The following is a 14851-nucleotide window of genomic DNA, read 5'->3' as shown; positions in this document are numbered from 1 at the left end:
TTTGCACAGATTGAGATGCACTGTTCCAAGCCCCAAGAGAGAGCTAAGAGCAGTGTTAGCCATGAAGACACCCAAGTTTCAATCCCAGACCTGACAACTCCCAACTCGTCACAGGTAGCTGCTTGGCTGGGGCACAAGGAAGAGGAGAGGGGCCTAGATTAGCAGGAATGAGGAAGGGGTGGCTGAGAATCTTGCTGACAGGCCTCCTGCTGCCTCCTTCCCTTCCCCTCAGACCTCTACAACCATCTGCTGGCAGAGTTTAAGGGGTTGAGTGCAGAAGTTGAGGGTCACTAGGTGCTATTTATCCCCCTTGGAGATCTTCCTGTAGGACTTGGGCTAGACCCAAGGACACCTGTGTCCTTTCTTGCCCGTTCCTATGCTGGGACCCAACTGATCAGCATGGGTGTTTCCTCCTTGGGGCCTAAGGCCAAAGCCTGTAGCAGGCCAGCAGAAAGGTAACCCATGGGGTTGGTGGTCTGGGCCTGTGGGTGCAGCACCTGAGGACCTGCTGGTGGGTATGAAGCAGGCAGTGAACGTGTCCCCTTGGAGTGTAGATCTACTCGTGGGGGCCAGGACCCAAAGTTGCAAGCTCAGCCCTGAGAGGCTTGCCAGGGATGAGGCTTTTTCTCCAGGTCTGGGGCGGCTGTAGGGTGACCCGGGCTTTCTTTTTCAGGGCCAGACATCTGTCAGAAAGTGAGTGGCTAGTCTTCCCCAACAGTTCACACATTTGTTCCTTCTACGGCTGTAGGGATTTCAGTCTAAGGTCTGGTCTAGCCTCATGTGCAACATAGGTGGGGTAGCTCCAGTATTTACTAATATATTCCTGGTACATGTCAGAACTCCACAGACACAGGACAGGCATTCCTATGACACTCACTTTATAAACAGATACAGAGTATAAAATAGCCAAGGTCACAAGGGAACAAGTCCTAGTTACCCCAATGCTGAACCCTGCAGCCTAGCAGCTGTGCTCACCCCAGGAGAAACAGGCCAAGAACCCAGACCTTAAACCTGCCTGACCGCTGCCTACCCTGGGCACCTCCAATCCTATGGTAACTGCAAGGCAGCAACTCGTACAAAAAAACCAACCAGAATGTATTTATTTAATATACATCACAAGGGCTCAATAAGACACTTAATTTAAAAAACAAACAAAACAAAAATACCACCACAGCTCAAGATACAGAGTCCTATACAGAAATCAAGGAAAGGACAGACCATTGAAGAAAAAAATAAAAACACAATATAGGGAGAGGCTGGATAGCCCGGGTCAGGGCTCCTGGCTGGATACCTGCTTAGAGTAGGTTTCTTGCAGGTACTTCTTAAAAGCTGAAAGAGAACAGGGCAGGTCTCAGTGATGGGAGACAGAAGTAGTTAAGTTAATTAAGGTGGGCAAGAGGGCAGCTTGGCCAGGTATACAAAGGTTAGGGCTAGGGAGGAGGTGGGGGAGGGGCTGGTTTCCCAGGCTAGTGGTTTCTCTCCCCAGTCACCCAGTCAGCTCTCCTGGAAGGACTTGTTTCCGCTGAGACTGGGAGGGCACAGCAAAGCATTTTACTAAAAAGCCCTTTAATCTGCATTAATCCATTTGATACTAAACAGGAATACCAGGGCAGAGGCAGAGGTGGACTGATGCCCACCCCTTTCTGGTCCAACCTAGTCCCAAGTCATTGGGATCCTTTTGTTTGAGGGAGGCTTTTATGGTTGGGGAGCAATCACCCTGTCCTAGAGAAGAAGAAAGGACACACCTGTGGGGTTTTTCCAGAGCTCAGCAGCATGTGTGTTCAAAGGGCTATCAATGTTGGGTTCTGTGGGTGCGGAGAAAGAGAATGAATGGTCAAGGGGGTAGAAGATACCAACACAGAGGCTTCCTGACAGGGTTTTCAAATTACCTCCTAGCAGGCTCTGAATGGAAAGCAGGATGGTCCTGACATCATACAAGGCAGACCACTTGTCCTTCAGAATGTCCAGGCAGATGTTACCCTGGGTATCCACATTGGGGTGGTAGCAGGGTGTGAGGAACTTCACCGTGGGTGCATTGTAAGGGTAGCCACTGGGGAACTCTAGGGAGAGCTTATACCTCAGGTCTTCATATACCTGGCATTTGGAGAAACAGACAGGGAGTGAGCTTTTCCACCTGAGCCTCATACCCTGACCCAAGCCCCTATTCAAGGGGCTTGCTAGGACCTTTTGTGATTCTCTCTGGGACTAGATAGTAGACAAAGCAATAGATTGGTTCTGGTGCCTTTTTTCTGTCTTTTTTTTTTTTTGAGACAGAGTCTAGATGGCATCACAGCTCACAGCAACCTCCAACTCCTGGACTTAAGTGATTCTCTTGCCTCAGCCTTCCAAGTAGCTGGGACTACAGGCACCTGCCACAATGCCCAGCTATTTTTTTTGTTATTGATTTAGCTGGCCCTGGCTGGGTTCGAATCCACCGGCCCAAGTGCATGTGGCCAGCACCGTAGCCACTGAGCTACAGGTGCTGAGCCTCTGGTGCCCTTTTTTACATTAAGAGATGGGGTCTCACTCTTGCTCAGGCTGTTCTTAACTCTTGAGCTCATGTAATACGCCCGCCTCAGCCTCCCAGAGTGCTAGGATTACAGGTGTGAGCCACCACACAACTTTTTTCTGGTGGAGACAGTGATCCTTTGGCCTAAGGGCTACAAATGGGCATTCTGAGGGCCATCACTGAGGGCCATCACAGCTGTGCTTTATTAGTCCAAATAGAATATTAGTTGCTAACATGTAAGAATTAGGATTTTGACACAGATCTTTACTTCTGATTTGTTTTAAACCAGATCTGCAGTGATGAGAAACTGGCTTCTTGAGACTTGTACCTTCACATTGGCCAAAGTTCTCACTCCACTGATTTTCTTGCTTTCTGGTCCCCTATAAACATTTAAGATAGATAGCCCTGCTATAAAGCCACCCTTTTATCATACAGAGGGAGAGAGTAAGGCCACAAGACCCAGAGTACATTAAGAGGCATGAGGAGTGTCTTGTCCAGCTAAATGATTAAGCAGATCTGGCACTTGGATTTCACCTCCCATCTCATCCATCTCAGTAAAGCCACACCCGCCCACCCCACGCCTACACTTACTGTGCCAGCTGCTCCATGGATGGTCCCTACCCATTTGAAAAGGTTGTCTGATTCAGGGAAAGCAGAAATTCCTTTGTCACCAGACATCTGGGGAGGAAAAACATTTGCTGGATCAAAGAGTATTACTTTTGGGCATAGATAGCAAAGGAGGTCAACGGGTGAGCTCCTTCCCCTTAATTTCATTTCACACTGATCCAAAAGTAACTGATTAGCTTTTCTGAAGAATCAATTAGAATCCTGGGGCTGAATACACTCCTTTGTGAAGGAGTATTGAGCTTATAGAGATTCATCACTAGGTCAAGGAAGGAGGGTTGTACAGGGAAGAAGAGACTATCTTCTTAGCTGCTGGGAATTCAGTTAAGTCTGCTAGTAAGTGCTGGTTATATACAAAGCCCAGAGACTATTTACAGGCTAGGGAGATATATAAGAATTGAAGGATACGAGTTGAATATTCAGGGTTAGCATAGAAAAAGACATCTAAGTAGGAAGTACTTTTTTTTGAGACAGAGTTTCAGCAGGCCCTGGCTGGGTCACTTAAGAATCACTTAAGCCCAGGAGTCTAAAGAGTGCCGTGGCGTCACAGCTCACAGAAACCTCAAACTCCTGGGCTTAAGTGGTTCTCTTGCCTCAGTCTCCATAGTAGCTGGGACTACAGGCCCCCTCTACAACGCCCAGCTGTTTTTAGAGATGGGGGGGTCTCGCTCTGGCTTAGGCTAGTCTTGAACCTGTGAGCTTGGAAATCCAGTGAGTATTCCTTAAATATGACAGGACTAGAAACACCAAGGAGGGTGGAGAGTTGGGTGTGGGTAAAGTTTGGGGCTGGACAGGGAATGTCTTATATGGCTTCAAGGAACTGTGCCTTAGACATAATTTCATTGTAAGGAGATGGAGTTGGAAGGAGACTGCTGGAAGAAAAGGTGTAGATGAATTTCTCAAAAGAAGAGTAAGTTATACTTATCTTTTTGCCTCTGTATCTAGCTGATGTAGGAAAAGAGGGTTACTGATAATTGGGTAGGAGTTGGGAGATACCAATGGGCTGAGGATCTGGGGCAGGGGTCCTCAAACTTTTTAAACGGGGAGGCCAGTTCACTGTCGCTCAGACTGTTGGAGGGCCGGACTGTGGGCCCCGGGGACGAGTTGGCTGCTAAGCAAGACAGGCAGCAGCGGCAAAAACACCCGGCGGGCCGGATAAATGTCCTAGACGGGCTGCATGTGGCCTGCGGGTCGTAGTTTGAGGACGCCTGATCTGGGGACTTGGTCACTCACCATGAGGGTCATCAGCTCCTGCTGTAGCCTGCAAAAAGAGTATTCGGGGTTATTTGTGTGTACGGATGTGCCAGGGCTCCAGGTGATGCATTTCCTCCCATCTGAGCCCTCTCCTGAGGAGCTATCATGGAAGACCGGCTCCTCCAAGGTTAGACTCAGCTCAGGCACACTAGTTCCAAAGAGCTATCCTAATAAGTCCTTCACTCCTCAATTACAGGCTCTCCGCAGTATTATTCTGGCGTGTTCTTAATCCCCACTGTTTTGGCATCTCTCCCCGTGAAAGATCTCAGTTTCTCCCCTCTACTGTCCCTGCCAAGTAATAGGGTCCCCGGGCATCTTCGTCTTGGCTCACCCACGGAGTAGCCTGGCAGCGTCCCTATCTTTCTGACCTCTTTCAAGAGGGTGTCAAAGAGCAGAGTGAATTCGTGGCGTGCCCTCCTACCTCCCCAATCTCACCCGCTCCAGGAGGCGGGGGTCCCAGAAGTCTCCGCCCTTGGCCCCAGTGCCCAGCGCATGCTAGGCCCTGAGCTCCGGGGGTGTTCCGCTCCAGAAGGAGGTGATGCGTGGCAGAAGTCTGGGTCCCGATGCCCAGGGCATGTCAGGCCCGACAAGCGTTACTTCTCTATCACTCACCTTTTGCCCACGGGGCCCCGGGCGGCGCCCCCACTGGGCTCTGATCCTTTACGGGACGCCGCGACGCTTGCGGCGGCTGGGTCGCGGTTTTGGGAAGCCATCCTGGCGGCGCTGGCAGGAAGACAGAAACTCGGAAAACACGGCTGCAACTGCAGGGCTGCGGGCCCGCCCGCCCGCGTTTGAATTGTAACCCTCTGGCAGCGTTGGCCAATCAGCGGTTCGCTTGAGTTTGATCCAGCCAATGGAACGCGCCAGAGAGCTCTGTCGCTGCGCAACTGTTACACCCCTCCACCAGCAAACTATTATTGGGCGACAGGAATCCTGCTTCTGACGGCCGATTGGCAGGAGGGGCTGCCATTAACTAACGAATCTGTAGTGGATTGGTGGCCTTTGGAAAACGCCGACCATTAAATGGCCAAGTAACCGTCCACGTGGGCCGAACCCTTTAGGGTCAAACGCCTGATTAAGCGAGGCGTGCCCAGCGTTGATCCAGTCTCGGGGAAGGGGAGTGTTTCCAACCTCGTAGCACGGAAACTATTTTCCCAAACCGGAAATCTCTGCCCTTCCCCTCACTTTAATGTCCTGGGCACATCTGTTGGGGTCCCAAGTATCCAAAAGTCCTAGTGAGCCGAATAACTAGAGACAGATGGGTAGAACAAGCTCCATATTGGACAACACAGGTTTATATCCCGCCTCCCCAGCTGGTTTGCCACGACCTTGGGCTGGTCCTTTAGCGTCTTAACCTGTAAAATGGGGATAATAAAGGCCAACAATGTATTTTCTACTTGGTCTGTCATCAAGCCCCCATGGGGGCTTTACATGCTGCCATATTCTGGTATTAGTTGGGTGAAGAAGCAAGAAATAGAGGGACAAGGAAGATTGGGAGGCTGTATGGTGTTCTCAAGTTGGTCTCATTAAGTTTGGGTCTATTCTATGTTGAGATGGGAGAGAGGTATCGGGTCCTTTTTTTCCTGCACCCACTTCTTTTGGAACCCTTGATATTCTGTCAGCCCCATAAGGCAGACCACACAGCAACTCACCATCTGTTTTTATTACAAACTGTTTAATTGCTTCTTATCCTAATAACCTTACAAATATAGAACCACATGCCGGTCTGGAGGTGCTCTGCAGTGAGTCACTATAAACTAGCCCAGGCACAGCTTAATGCCGCTGAGATCCATCTAGGAGCAGTCCCAGTGGTGGCCTCAGCCATGTGAAGAAGGCCTCGGAGGCAGGCTGCCCAAATGTAGCCAAGGGACCTGGCCTCAGGTCTGTGGAGGTGCTTCAACAGCACGATGCTCATTCTCTGTCCGTAGTGTCTCCATGTACTTCCGCATCTTTTCAACCATCCAGGAGGGTAGGACAAAGGATTTCAGTTCCTCTAACTTCAGGTCTAGGCATCCTCTGGAACAGATATTGAGGCCAAGTGAGCCTGAGCCCAGCATCATCCTAGGGGCTACTTTGAGGCAGAGGGGAGAGCTCTGGGCAGGAGACCTACTAGTTTTACCTGTAGTCATCACTGGCAGCAAGGTCCCGGATGTCCTCCTCTATGAGGAGGTAGGCCTAGGGAAGGAGCAAGGGAGAGTGGTCATTGGCTCTGATTCATTTCACTCCAACTGAGTTAACACTTTAGTAAACATCTGCTTAATGGAAGGCCTTTTACTAGCTGAAAGAGAGAGGGGCAAAGTTTGCAATTTAGTAGGGGAGAATGAGCTGGGAGAGAGACTAGGGAATGGTTCTTGAGACAATCTTTTACCCAGAAACTTTATGGGAAGAGTAGGGACTGGTGACTAATTTATTTACAGCTTCCTCCTCTTTTAAAAAAGGACCCAAGGTGGCTTATGACAAAATGGCATGAGAGCTAGCAAAAGAAAATATGGAAACAGGAAATCAGGAAGAGGAAGCCATATGCTAACCGTGGAGACTAAGATAACTTGGCTTTGAGCTTTGGGGCAAAAGGAAAACATGATAAACTGCACTGCTGTCTAGTAAGTGGGTTGTATTGTCCTAGGGCTGCTTAGGTACAATACCATGGTCTGCAGTGGGCAGGCCCTCTTGAGAGCTTACTACATAGGACATGTTTATTAGAAAGTCTTCTATGGGAGACTTTGTTTCTAGTCTTAGGGTCAGGAATAATTGTGTATCACTTGAGTAATTTTACTGTCTTCATCTTATGGACATCATGAACTCTATAACAGATCAAGAGTTTTTGAGAGGGGCTCAGAGCTGAATTTGCAAACATCTTTAGAAGTGCACAGGTCTCCCAGGTCAGCAATTAAAAAACCACAACTTTTTAAAGAACTTCTTAGTGGTTTAATTTTCGGTCCTGTCTTTCCACTACTCCCATCTATTTCTTATTTATGTCATGTTGCATTTGATGTGGTAAGCACCCTAAAAATTTTTTTTTTTTTTTTTTGAGACAGAGCCTCAAGCTGTTGTCCTGGGTAGAGTGCCGTGGCATCACAGCTCACAGCAAACTCCAACTCCTGGGCTCAAGCGATTCTCCTGCCTCCGTCTCCCAAGTAGGTGGGACTACAGGCGCCCGCCACAACACCTGGCTATTTTTTGGTTTCAACCATCATTGTTGTTTGGCAGGCACGGTCTGGATTCGAACCCATCAGCTCAGGTGTATGTGGCTGGCGCCCTAGCTGCTGAGCCTAAAATATTTTTTGAAATAAAGTGTGGGCATACACTGAGCAGTAAAATAAAAGGTAGCTTTCACTGCCAGAAAGTAGGTGGCATACCAGTTTGCAAGACCATTAGATTCTAACAGGAGCAGTACCAGCAGTGGGACTAAGTGAATCTTCACATGGGGACACTGCATATGATGAACAAAGCCTTCCACAATAGTTTTAGAACACATGCAAGAATGATTTTCCTAAGATTACTGCTTGATATGATCTGAGAACTCTTTTTTTTTTTTTTTGAGACAGAGCCTCAAGCTGTCCCTCTGGGTAGAGTGCCATGGCATTACAGCTCACAGCAACCTCCAACTCCTGGGCTTAAGCGAGTCTCCTGCCTCCGCCTCCCAAGTAGCTGGGACCACAGGCGCCCGCCACAACGCCCGGCCATTTTTTGGTTGCAGCCATCATTGTTGTTTGGCGGGTCCGGGCTGGGGATTCGAACCCGCCACCTTAGGTGTACGTGGCTGGCGCCTTAGCCGGTTGAGCTATAGGCGCCGAGCCGAGAACTCTTTTAAGTAGTGGCGAGCTGGAAGAGGCTGCCAGGTGTGGCAAACACATTTCACTGCATGTGCTAACTCCTATTGACAAAGGGTACTACCTGGAGTACTGTGTTAAGAAAAGATTTGATAGCTATGTCTTATGGAAGAGTGTTGTAGTCAATGAGTAAAATCTATTAATGGGCACATAAGGGAAAATTAGTATTAAGTGTGTCTTATACCTGCCATTCCTGTGCACAACTAATATGATTCAAACGTGTGGTCTTAAAGGGATAGGGTAGAAAGGTGAGGGGGCAGAGTGAAACTGAGGGATAGGGAAAGGAATACAGGGATTACAAGCTGCTCTTTACCATGAGGAATGGGCTGTATTCACCATACATTCCTCAGGCTTTGGGAGTCTCCTAGATTTGGGAACCAACAGCTGGAATCCTGGTTCCTGGGCTGGGTGGGTCTTTGGCAATGGGATGTATGAACAATGCTTACCATCTTTCCCCCTGTTGCCCGCATGTGATGCTGCTCAGCCAGCCAGTGCTTGTCCTGGGGGTCAGCTGCGTACTGTGTAGGACAGAGTTACAGGGGGAAGACATTAGCCTTGTGTGAAGGCTCTTTTCATCTGGACCCAGAGCAGAACTTGGCCTTTGAAAAGTTTTTACCAATAAGACGTCGTCCTAGCCTAGTGGATATAGAGGACTCACTATCCTCTTTAAAGCAAGCTGAGCCAAGCCCAGGAGGCCAGGCAAGGGACCTAGTTCCCAGAAACTTAGTATAATTCTACTCCTTACCCCCTTTCTTTCTTTCTTTTTTTTTTCCAGTTTTTGGCCGGGGCTGGGTTTGAACACACCACTTCTGGCATATGGGGCCAGTGTCCTACTCCTTTGAGCCACAGGCGTTGCCCACATAGCATCCCTGACAACTGGTGGGACTGGTGCCTATAATTTTATTTTTCTTTATTAAATTATTTTATTATCATTACTATTTTTAGAGACATGGTCTCCCTCTGTCACCCAGGCTGGAAAGATCACAGCTCACTTCAACCTCAAACTACTGGGCTCAAGTGATCCTCCTTCCTCAGCCTCCTGAGTAGCTGGGACTACAGGCAAGTGTCACCAAACCTAACTAATTTTTCTTAGTTTTTGTAAAGATGGGATCTTGCTCTGTTGCCCAGGCAGGTCTTGATCTCTTGGCCTCAAGCTGTCTTCCTACCTTGACCTCCCAAAGTGCTGGGATTATGGGTGTAAGCCATGTCTGGCCACAAATAGATCTTAAATGACTGAAAAGATGCTTATAATCAGTAATATGGAATTATGAAGTAAAACAACAAAAGAAATTTATCTTTCACTTATTAGACTGGCAAGATTTAGAGATAACATCTACTGGTAATGAGAGTGTGGGTTGGGAATGTATTACAAATGATGGATCTTAGAACTGGGAAACTATGCTAATAATAATATTTATTGAGCCCTTACTATGTGCTAGGCACTCTCTCTTAATTAACACTAAGAGGTTGTCTAATATTGTTCCCATTTTATACGTGACAAAACAGACTCAGAAAGGTGCAGCCGGCTCGGCGCCTGTGGCTCAAGCGGCTAAGGCGCCAGCCACATACACCTAAGGTGGCGGGTTCGAATCCCCAGCCCGGACCCGCCAAACAACAATGACGGCTGCAACCAAAAAAAAAATAGCCAGGCGTTGTGGCAGGCGCCTGTGGTCCCAGCTACTTGGGAGGCGGAGGCAGGAGACTCGCTTGAGCCCAGGAGTTGGAGGTTGCTGTGAGCTGTAATGCCATGGCACTCTACCCAGGGGGACAGCTTGAGGCTCTGTCTCAAAAAAAGAAAGGTGCAGCCAACCTGCTCAAGTTTACATAGCTAGTAAGTATGGGACCAGGCCTGAAATCATACTTTTAACTATTGTGCAATGGGAATTCAAAGTAGGTCCCAGAGAGCATATCTGTCTTGGGGATGACATAAATAAGGCTCTTGGAGGAGGTGGATCTTAAATAGTTACATAAGGGTGGAGAAGGAAGGTCATCCTGGTAAAAGGAACAGCAGGAGATAAAACATAAAAAGAGGAAAATAAAGCAGCAGCCAGTAGGCCAAACTGTTTAGGTGTCAGGAGACGGCAAAGACCAATGTGTAGCTGCTCTCAGGAGAGGAGGCTTTGAAAAGCAGTAGCACCCTGTCACTCTGTCTTGCTCCAGTCTACTTTACAGATAACTGAATGAGGTAGTTTGTAGTTAAGAACTCAGGCTTAGGTAAAGATGGGATTTGAATCTTGACTCAGCATTTACTAGCTAAGAACTCTGTGCAAGTCATTCAGACTTTCTCAATCTCCTGCTTTTTTTAAATTTATAAAAAAAGATAATGTTAGTATATATGTATGTTATGTATTTATTTTAGAGACAGGGTCTTGCTCTGCTACCCAGGCTAGAGGACAGTGGTGCAATCACAGCTTACTGCAGCTTTCGGACTCCTGAGCTCAAATGATTGTCTTGCTTTAGCCTCCTGAGAAGCTGGGACTATAGGCATGTACCATCATGCCTAGCTATTTCTTATTTATTTATTTATTTTTTTGAGACAGAGTCTCACTTTGTCACCCTTAGTAGATTACCGTGGTGTCATAGCTCACAGAACCTGAAACTCTCAGGCTCAAGCAATTCTCTTGCCTCAGCCTCCCAAGTAGCTGGGACTACAGGTACCCACCATGATGCCTGGCTATTTTTAGAGATGAGGTCTCGCTCTGACTTAGGCTGGTCTTGAACCTGTAAGTTCAGGCAATCCACCCACCTCAGCCTCCCAGAGTGCTAGGATTATAGGCGTGAGCATCTGGCCAACACTATTTTTATTTTTTATTTTTTTTAGAGACAGAGTCTCCCTTTGTTGCCCTTGGTAGAGTGCTGTGGCATCACAGCTCACAGCAACCTCCAGCTCTTGGGCTCAAGCAACTCTCTTGCTTCGCTTCCTGAGTAACTGGGATCACAGGTGCCTCCAACAATGCCTGGCTATTTTTTGTTGCAATTTGGCTGGGGCCAGGTTTGAGCCCACCACCTTTGTTATATGGGGCTGGTGCATTACTCACTGAGCCACAGGCGCCGCCTTATTTTTTTATTACTGTAGACAAGAATTTTTATTATTTTTTATTATTGTAGACAATACTTTTTTTATTATTGTATTCTGTCCAGGCTGATCTCAAACTCCTGGCCTCAAGTGATCATCCTGCCTTGGCCTCCCAAAGTGCTGGAATTACAGCCATGAGCCACTGTGCCTGACAAGTGTAGCATTTAAAACTGCATTTGACATCCAATAAAAATGCAAGGAAAATTGCTGCTATTACTCAGGCACAGAGTTGTTAAGTAAATCACAAAAGGTAAAGGTGAATGGTAGAGAGGCAACTAGAACCCAGGTATCCTGATTCTCAGATCAGTGTTTGTTCCAAGTTTCTCTGTGCCATGTAGAGCTCTCAATGTCACCGACTGCCAATACAATGGCCTGTCTACTTTCCAGCCCTCACCTACCTTAAAGAGGTGTGGGTGCTTGATGTAGATTCTCCCTCTGGTTCCCCCCATCCCTAGGGCCCTGAAAAGTAAAAGAGAGTGGTGAGGCATCCAGAGGGTAGAGCTCCAGGTGTGGATCCTTGAGATGTCCTTCCTGTCAGTGCCAAAGCTCTTACACTTACTTGTTGGCTCGAGATCCCAACACAAACGTGGTAGATTCATTTAGGCGAGCCGGGTCCCACTATGCAAAAAAAAACAAACAGAGAAGCTGGTGAGGGTGAGGTGTGATCCAGTGGGCAAAACAGAAATATTCTTCCCCCTGCCCTTTTCTAACCATCACCCTTACCCATCATTCAAGAAACTGAAGGCTTACAATATGTCAGGCCCTGTGCTAGATGCTGGGGACAAAGAAGTGAATAAGATACAGTCTCTATCCTCCAGGCGGCACAGGCATAGACACACAGAGATACTTATATCATTATGCGATGGGTCAGTGACAAAGAGGGGTGCAAAAGGGGAAGGTAACAGCCAGGAAAGCTCCCTTAAAGAGGCAATTCCCAAGTAAATTATGAAAGGATGAATATAAGTTAGACAGGGTAGAGGGGAGGAAGAAGGGCATTCCAGAAAGAGGGCAGCACGAACATGGGCAGGTGAGAGCTTGGCGTACTGGAGAACTACAAGCAATTCTGTGCTGTGAGTAGAGAGAGAACACAAATTAGGAAGTGGCAATTGATGGGGCTGGAGAGAGACACACGGAAGGGCTGGAGGCCCCAGTAGGCTACATTGAAGGTTTGCATTTTATTTCTTCTGTAGGCCAATGGGAAGTCACTGAAGGCCTCTGAATAGGAAGAGGCCTGACTTTAAAGATATCTCATTCCTCCAGCAATGCAGACAGTAGATTTGAAGGGGCAAGACTCTAGGCAGGGAGAGCAGTTTAGAGGCTGTTGTAAAAAAGCAGTTTTGAAAGAAGACAGGGCCTGAGCTAGGGCAACAGTAAGGATGAAGAGGAGGGAATAAGAACTGTAATATATTCAGGAGAAGAATCATCCAGGGCTTGACTGGATGTAGGGAGGTGAGGAAAAGGAAGAGGCCAAGAGATGATTAAGGTAAGGAATGTAAAAAAAAAAAAAAAGACTCAAGCTCTCTTTTTGTTTCACCTCTAATTCCAATTTCTACATGGGATCTTCTCTGGAGGCCAGTGTGGCCAGAGAAGGAGGTGGGGAAGATGGCTGTGGAAGGGTGTGCACACATCCTTGACCATCTCTTGGCCCCTTCCATCATGGTAAGCCCCTTAGTCTTGGGTAAGTGTGCCTGGGACAGCAGTCACTGCCATGCTGACATAATCATACCTTGGGGCCTTCCCGGCGAATCGGTTCACAGGATTTCGGTTTCCATCTGCTTGGGAGGAAAGAAGAAAAGTGAATTTTCCAAAGTGAGGTGTAGAACTGGGAGAAAACTTGCTGGGGGTGGTAGTTCCTCAGGTACTCCCATTTTTCCCTGGGTGCCCTCCTTTTCCATAAGAAAAGGAACAAAGGAAAAAAAGTATGGGACTAGAACACTCTTGTACTAGCTCTCATCTTACATGGCCACGTGGGCAACTTCAGGAACCTCTGAGTCACAGTTTTCTTGAACTTGTATTCTTTTTTTTTTGAGACAGTCTCACTTTGTTGCCCCTGGTAAGTGCCATGGCATGGTGTCATAGCTCGCAGCATCAGACTCTTGGGCTCAAGTGATTCCCCTGCCTAAGCCTCCTAGGTAGCTGGGATTATAGGCTCCTGCCAGAGTGCCCAGCTATTTTTAGAAACAGGGTCTCCCTCAGGCTGGTCTGAACTTGATCTTAGTTGATCCACCCACCTCAGCCTCCCAGAGTGCTGGCATTACAGGTGTGAGCCACCACACTTGACGATGAGAGAGTTTTCTTATCTGTTGAAAGGAGATGATAGCAACTGCCCTACCTGTCTTGTCTCTGTGAGGAACAAGATTGCTTTAAAAGGGAGGCAAATCAAAGGTCTGATGGTTTGATACTAGTCCATCTCCTAAGAAGGTGGTTTCAAACTATCACTACTACCCTTAGCCAGACCAGTGTGGCTTTATCTGATTTATATGCAGTATATTAGGCTTCCGTGTAAATAGTTTTGTTTGAAAAATCTTTCTGCTATTTTGAAATTCTTTTAAAATGGAATGGGGGGGGGAATGAATAAGGTGGAAAATGGAATATTTTTAGGGCAGTGGAAGAATTCCATATGACACTATCCTGGTGAACACATGTCACTATATATTTGTCCAAACTCACAGAATGTACAATACCAAAAGTGAATCCTAATATAAAACTGTGACCTCTGGGCTCAGCGCCTGTAGCTCAGAGGCTAGGGCTCTGGCCATATACACCAGAGCTGGCAGGTACAAATCCAGCCAGCCTGCCAAACAACAATGACAACTACAACCAAAAAATAGCCAGGTAGTCTGGCAGGCCCCTGTAGTCCCAGCTACTTGGGAGGCTGAGCAAGAGAAACGCTTAAGCCCAAGGGTTTGAGGTTGCTATGAGCTGTGACACCACGACACTCTACCCAGGGCGACAGCGTAAGACTGTCTCAAAAAACCCCCCCCAAAACAAAACAAAACAAAACTGTGACCTCTGGGCGATAATGTGTCAGAGTAGCTTCATCAGTTGCGGAAAAAAAAAAATTAATTCTTAAAGAAAAAATCTTTGAAAACAGGCCAAGTGCAGTGGCTCATACCTATAATCTTAGCTCTCTGAGAGGCTGACATGGGAGGACTGCTTGAACTCAAGAGTTTAACATCTGGTGCTGGATGCTGATAAGGGGGAGGCTGAGCATATGTGGGGGCAGGGAATATATGGGATATATCCTTATCTTCCCCACAATTTTGCTTCTCGAAAACATGTGCTTCTCATAAAAGAAAAAACAATTTAATTTTTCATTTTTTAAATTTTCCTTATTACTGGGAATTTAAAAATTAATTCTTAGGGCTCGGCGCCTGTGGCTCAAGCGGCTAAGGTGCCAGCCACATACACCTAAGGTGGCAGGTTCAAATCCCCAGCCCGGGCCTGCCAAACAACGATGGCTGCAAACAAAAAAAAGAAATGGCCAGGCGTTGTGGCGGGCGCCTGTAGTCCCAGCTACTTGGGAGGCTGAGGCAGGAGACTCGCTTGAGCCCAGGA

General features: G+C 47.5%; 2 protein-coding genes across 5 annotated transcripts in view; both read right to left on the bottom strand.

The window, feature by feature from the left end:
- Positions 1–1077: 1077 nt before the first annotated feature.
- Positions 1078–5214, bottom strand: UBE2C (ubiquitin conjugating enzyme E2 C). Of its 2 annotated transcripts, XM_012803903.1 has the most exons (6): positions 5000–5214; positions 4367–4394; positions 3101–3187; positions 1890–2094; positions 1746–1805; positions 1080–1329 (listed from the first exon to the last, which is right to left on the bottom strand). In XM_012803903.1, exons 1-6 carry the CDS (start codon positions 5098–5100, stop codon positions 1271–1273), a joined length of 540 nt encoding a protein of 179 aa, XP_012659357.1. In that variant the 5' UTR covers positions 5101–5214; the 3' UTR covers positions 1080–1270. The 2 variants fall into 2 exon arrangements, with proteins under 2 accessions (XP_012659358.1, XP_012659357.1); XM_012803904.2 differs by lacking the exon at positions 1890–2094 and having other exon boundaries at positions 1078–1329.
- Positions 5215–6035: 821 nt separating this feature from the next.
- Positions 6036–14851, bottom strand: part of DNTTIP1 (deoxynucleotidyltransferase terminal interacting protein 1) — a 28357-nt gene continuing 19541 nt past the window's right edge. For 2 of the 3 annotated variants that reach the window (XM_012803902.2, XM_003787647.1), the window contains exons 8-13: positions 13020–13065; positions 11853–11911; positions 11692–11752; positions 8664–8735; positions 6507–6562; positions 6036–6403 (exon numbers count right to left, since the gene is read on the bottom strand). In XM_012803902.2, the coding sequence (XP_012659356.1) occupies positions 6265–6403; positions 6507–6562; positions 8664–8735; positions 11692–11752; positions 11853–11911; positions 13020–13065 (433 nt within the window). In that variant the 3' untranslated portion in view covers positions 6036–6264. Of the gene's footprint in view, positions 6404–6506; positions 6563–8663; positions 8736–11691; positions 11753–11852; positions 11912–13019; positions 13069–14851 lie in introns of all 3 variants that reach the window. The other variant, XM_023511922.1, reaches the window with a different exon arrangement.

The sequence above is a fragment of the Otolemur garnettii genome, unplaced genomic scaffold (genome assembly GCF_000181295.1).
Source record: "Otolemur garnettii isolate 467f Iridium unplaced genomic scaffold, OtoGar3 scaffold00023, whole genome shotgun sequence".
Taxonomy (NCBI): Eukaryota; Metazoa; Chordata; class Mammalia; order Primates; family Galagidae; genus Otolemur; species Otolemur garnettii.
This window is presented reverse-complemented; position numbering and strand designations above follow the sequence as displayed.

Excerpts from the sequence above, each read along its gene's own strand:
- UBE2C (XM_012803903.1), bottom strand. The coding sequence starts at position 5,100 with ATGGCTTCCCAAAACCGCGACCCAGCCGCCGCAAGCGTCGCGGCGTCC. Across the intron at positions 4,395-4,999 it reads CGGGGCCCCGTGGGCAAAAG|GCTACAGCAGGAGCTGATGA; the intron begins GTGAGTGATAGA and ends CTCTTTTTGCAG. Across the intron at positions 2,095-3,100 it reads TCCATGGAGCAGCTGGCACA|GTATATGAAGACCTGAGGTA; the intron begins GTAAGTGTAGGC and ends TCCAAATGCCAG.